Source organism: Argiope bruennichi, chromosome X2 (assembly GCF_947563725.1).
Source record: "Argiope bruennichi chromosome X2, qqArgBrue1.1, whole genome shotgun sequence".
NCBI lineage: Eukaryota > Metazoa > Arthropoda > Arachnida > Araneae > Araneidae > Argiope > Argiope bruennichi.
This window is the reverse complement of record NC_079163.1, coordinates 43957504-43961375: the sequence shown is the minus strand read 5'-3', so window position 1 is coordinate 43961375 and position 3872 is coordinate 43957504. Positions and strand designations below refer to the sequence as shown.

Below are 3872 nucleotides of genomic sequence, written 5' to 3'. Positions count from 1 at the left end.
CTACTCCAACTGTAGGTAATGCTATTGTAGACAATTATATTATTATTTAAAAACTTTGTTTTAATTTTGAAAATAATTTTACTGCATCTGAAAATCCAAGAAAAATTCTTTGGAACTATCTGAAAATTATTTAAATTCTAAAAATTTATTTGAACAATATTGAGATAATAAACATAGTGATGAAAAAATTCTCAAAATGTTACTATGGTCACTATGGTGTTACTATGGTGTTAGATGATCCGTTCGTTCTTACCAGTTCGTTCGCGAACGACCTATCTCTACTACGCATACCATATCACGCAGGTTTGCCTTAAGTCTAGCGGCGAGTTCCCTTTAAGTGGGATTCGACGATATCATCGACAAGCAGATTGAGACAATCTTTTACCAGTTTCAGTCTCGGAAGAATCTTCGATAATTTACAATTAAATTGCTGAAGGAGTATTAATCGATGAAGTGTTTTTAAAGGTAATCATGGGCACCTACTCATGTCCCCATTTGCGTAAACTTCCTTGTGCTTTAAAAACTTATAATGTTATACTGGGTTATTATGTGACTTGTATAGCCGAAGATCAGCCGTTTCAAAAACTAGCAGTGGATGCGTTTTGTCGTGTCTGCAAAGAAACCAAAGGAAAATTACATGCATGTTTGCAATGCGCATTTTTTGGTTGCTTTAAATCTGTGGATGGAAACGTTAGTCATATGAAACGTCATGCATTGAAATATAAACATTATTTTGCCATTAATTTGAATCACGGCTCTTTATTTTGCTTCCAATGTGATGATTATATGTATAATGAAACATTTGATGAATCTCTCGCTGAATTCGAAATAGAAGCTAGAAAATTGAAAATCACGCAATCTTTCTTAACTTGGAAACCAAACAATAAGGAAAGAGCTCTCCTGAAAGGCAAAATTGTAAAAATCTCGGATTTGTCATATTTTGGTTTAAGAGGTATAGTAAATATAGGAAATAGTTGTTATATCAATTGTATTGTCCAAGTGTTGATGCACACTCCTGTACTGGTAGACTTTTTCTTACGTGACAAGCACGTATGTACCTTAGAATCTTGTCTTTTATGTGAATTGTTTCTGATGTTCCAGGAGTTTTACTCTGGGAAATCAATTCCCTATGATCCTTCAGAACGATTTTTTATTAAATTGCAGCAGTTTTGTAGTCAACCTCTTGGAATACAACAACAAGACTGTTATGAATTATTTCAAGAGATTTTAACAGGTATGCATGTTAATTGTCCTAATAAAAATGACATTAATTGCAAGTGTATGATTCAACAGATGTTTTATGGAATCGCTCAAGGCTGTAAAGAATGCCAACATTGTCATGATTCATCATCTTTACCTCCTGATTGTTTCATGGATATCCTGCTGGATTTAGATAGAAAAGATGATTGTCTTATAAATGTTTTGAATAGAAAATATTTGGAAAAGCAATTATTATCTGACTATAGATGCTCTAATTGTGAGAAAAGTAATACAACATATATACGCCAGCATATTAAAAAGCTTCCCAATGTTGTATGCTTTCGTATGAATTGCTTCCTTTTGGAAGTTAATAAAATTTCATCACGAACTAGAAACAGAAGAATGCAGAAGAAATCGACTGCTTTTGCATTTGAAGAGTTTCTAAATATGTCACCATATTTAAACTCGGAGACTACTAATTCTTCTGATAGAAATGGTGCATGTGCTGCTGCTTCTGTACCTAGTGACAATGTCTTCCGGTTGTTTGCAGTTATATTTCATAAAGGTACTTTACAAGGTGGACATTATGTAACATATATTCGGCAGCGGCATAACTGGTATGAATGTGATGATAGATTTATATATAGAAGAACCATGGATGAAGTTCTTCAATGCGAACCTTTCCTTTTATTTTATCAGAATTATCAGTAAATTTACAAGTGATTGATTTGTATATATATATATATATATATAATGTTTTTTCGTTAAACATTTGAATACTGTTTAAGCTATTAGTTTATTTCCCTTTTATTATCAGCTTATAATTATTAACTCTTGAAATGTTTTTCCTGACGAGATTTGATGTATTCCTGTAAAGTTAGTATCCCCAAAACATTATACTAAAATATTTTGTAGTAATTTTGAAAGTAAGACATTTAATATATGGTTTATTGATACTATAAAATGAAGTATTGATGTTTAAAAGAAAAAAGTATCTATTCCATATATTTTCAAAAACATAATTGCTTATGTAAAAAAAGAAAAATATATCCATGCATATTTGTTGTGATAATCAGTAAAATATTACATTTAAAAAAAATGGCATTGTTTATTTTCAAGTGCATTTTTAAAAAAATATTTGCATATCCAGTGTATATAAACAAATGTTCATCATTTATTGTCTTGTGGCTGAGGACTTACCAGCAGTTGACAATTCATTGGAGGCATTATCTGGGTAGCTGCCAAGATATCTTAAAGTAGTAAACATAGAACTACTTACTTGTTTCTTTTTCAGAAGTATGGTTGTGGATCTGTTGATTGCTGAGCAGCTGTATGTATATACTTTAATGAATAGTCCCTGTTCTTTTTCAATGTTTTGGTCTGTGGTTCTGTTGAGTATTGAGTAGTTATGTGCATTCCCTTTAGTGAGTAATTTCCATCCTCTTTCATTAATTGGTCTGTGGATCTGTTGTTGATGCAGTTAGCAGATGTTGATCTATTCTTTGCATCCACATTAGTGAGTAGTTCACATTCTCTTTCAGTGTTGTGGTCCTTGGATATTTTAAGTATTGAATGGTTGTATACATCCATTTTAGTAAGTAGTTCACATTCTCTTTTATGTATCTGCTTTAGTAAGTAATTGACAGTTTTTTTTTCCTACATGTTATGTGATTCTCCATAAGTATAAAAATATTTTTAAAACCAGTATTGTAACAGAAATGTTTAAAAAAAATCAATTAAGAAATATGCGAACCAAATTATATTATTAGATTTTGAGTAGTTTTTAGCATCCACATTAGTGAGTAGTTTGCATTCTCTTTCAGTGTTATGGTCCTTGGATATTTTAAGTGTTGAGTGGTTGTATACATCCATTTTAGTAAGTAGTCCACATTCTCTTTTAATGTTATAGTCCATGTGTTGAGCAGTTTTATGTATCTGCTTTAGTAAGTAATTGATAATTTTTTTCTTACATGTTATGTGATTGTGTGATTCTGCATAAGTATAAAAATATTTTAAAAAACATTATTGTTAAAATGAATCAAGAAATATATAAAATAAATTATAAAATTGCTATTTACATTTTCTTCCTTACATAGTTTGCATTTTCTATTACTTGTATATTAAGTTCTAATGTAATTAAAAATAAGTATGTTTATAATACTTAATTTACAATTATAATATTCATTACTTGCTGTAAGAAGTGTTATCATTTTTTAAATATTAATATGCAATTCATTATATTTAATAAAATTAGCATTGGTTTCTCTTGTTTTATATTATTCTTAAATTTGCATGTATTGTTGGGGATACTATGGGTGGTCAGGATGTCGCCAATTTGTTTACCTTTGTTGTCACCAAACCTACTGCTAATCTCTGCACAGTTCTTTTTGGTAGAATGCACATAGCGAAAGAACAATCATGCGATGTTAACGAACTTGAAAATTTTCTGAACAGGAATGAGTATCTCTGTGCATGTTCAGATTTAACTGGACAAAACGAGTAATATTCACTATGTTGCTAAGTTTGGGCTAGAGAAATATAATTGCAGATTCCAGTCAGGAGTATCATCAGGAAGATATTTTTCGTGTTTGGAAATCAAAAATGTTTAAAATACTTTATTATTTCCAACTTATAAAAAAACTTCCAACTTATAAAAGTCGAAACATTTTTTT

General features: G+C 30.2%; 1 protein-coding gene across 1 annotated transcript; it reads left to right on the top strand.

The window, feature by feature from the left end:
* The first annotated feature begins 280 nt into the window (after positions 1 to 280).
* LOC129959615 (ubiquitin carboxyl-terminal hydrolase 22-like) lies at positions 281 to 3279 on the top strand. Its single transcript, XM_056072483.1, has one exon. The coding sequence runs from the start codon at positions 472 to 474 to the stop codon at positions 1909 to 1911; it is 1440 nt and encodes a 479-aa protein (XP_055928458.1). The 5' UTR covers positions 281 to 471; the 3' UTR covers positions 1912 to 3279.
* Positions 3280 to 3872: the final 593 nt, after the last annotated feature.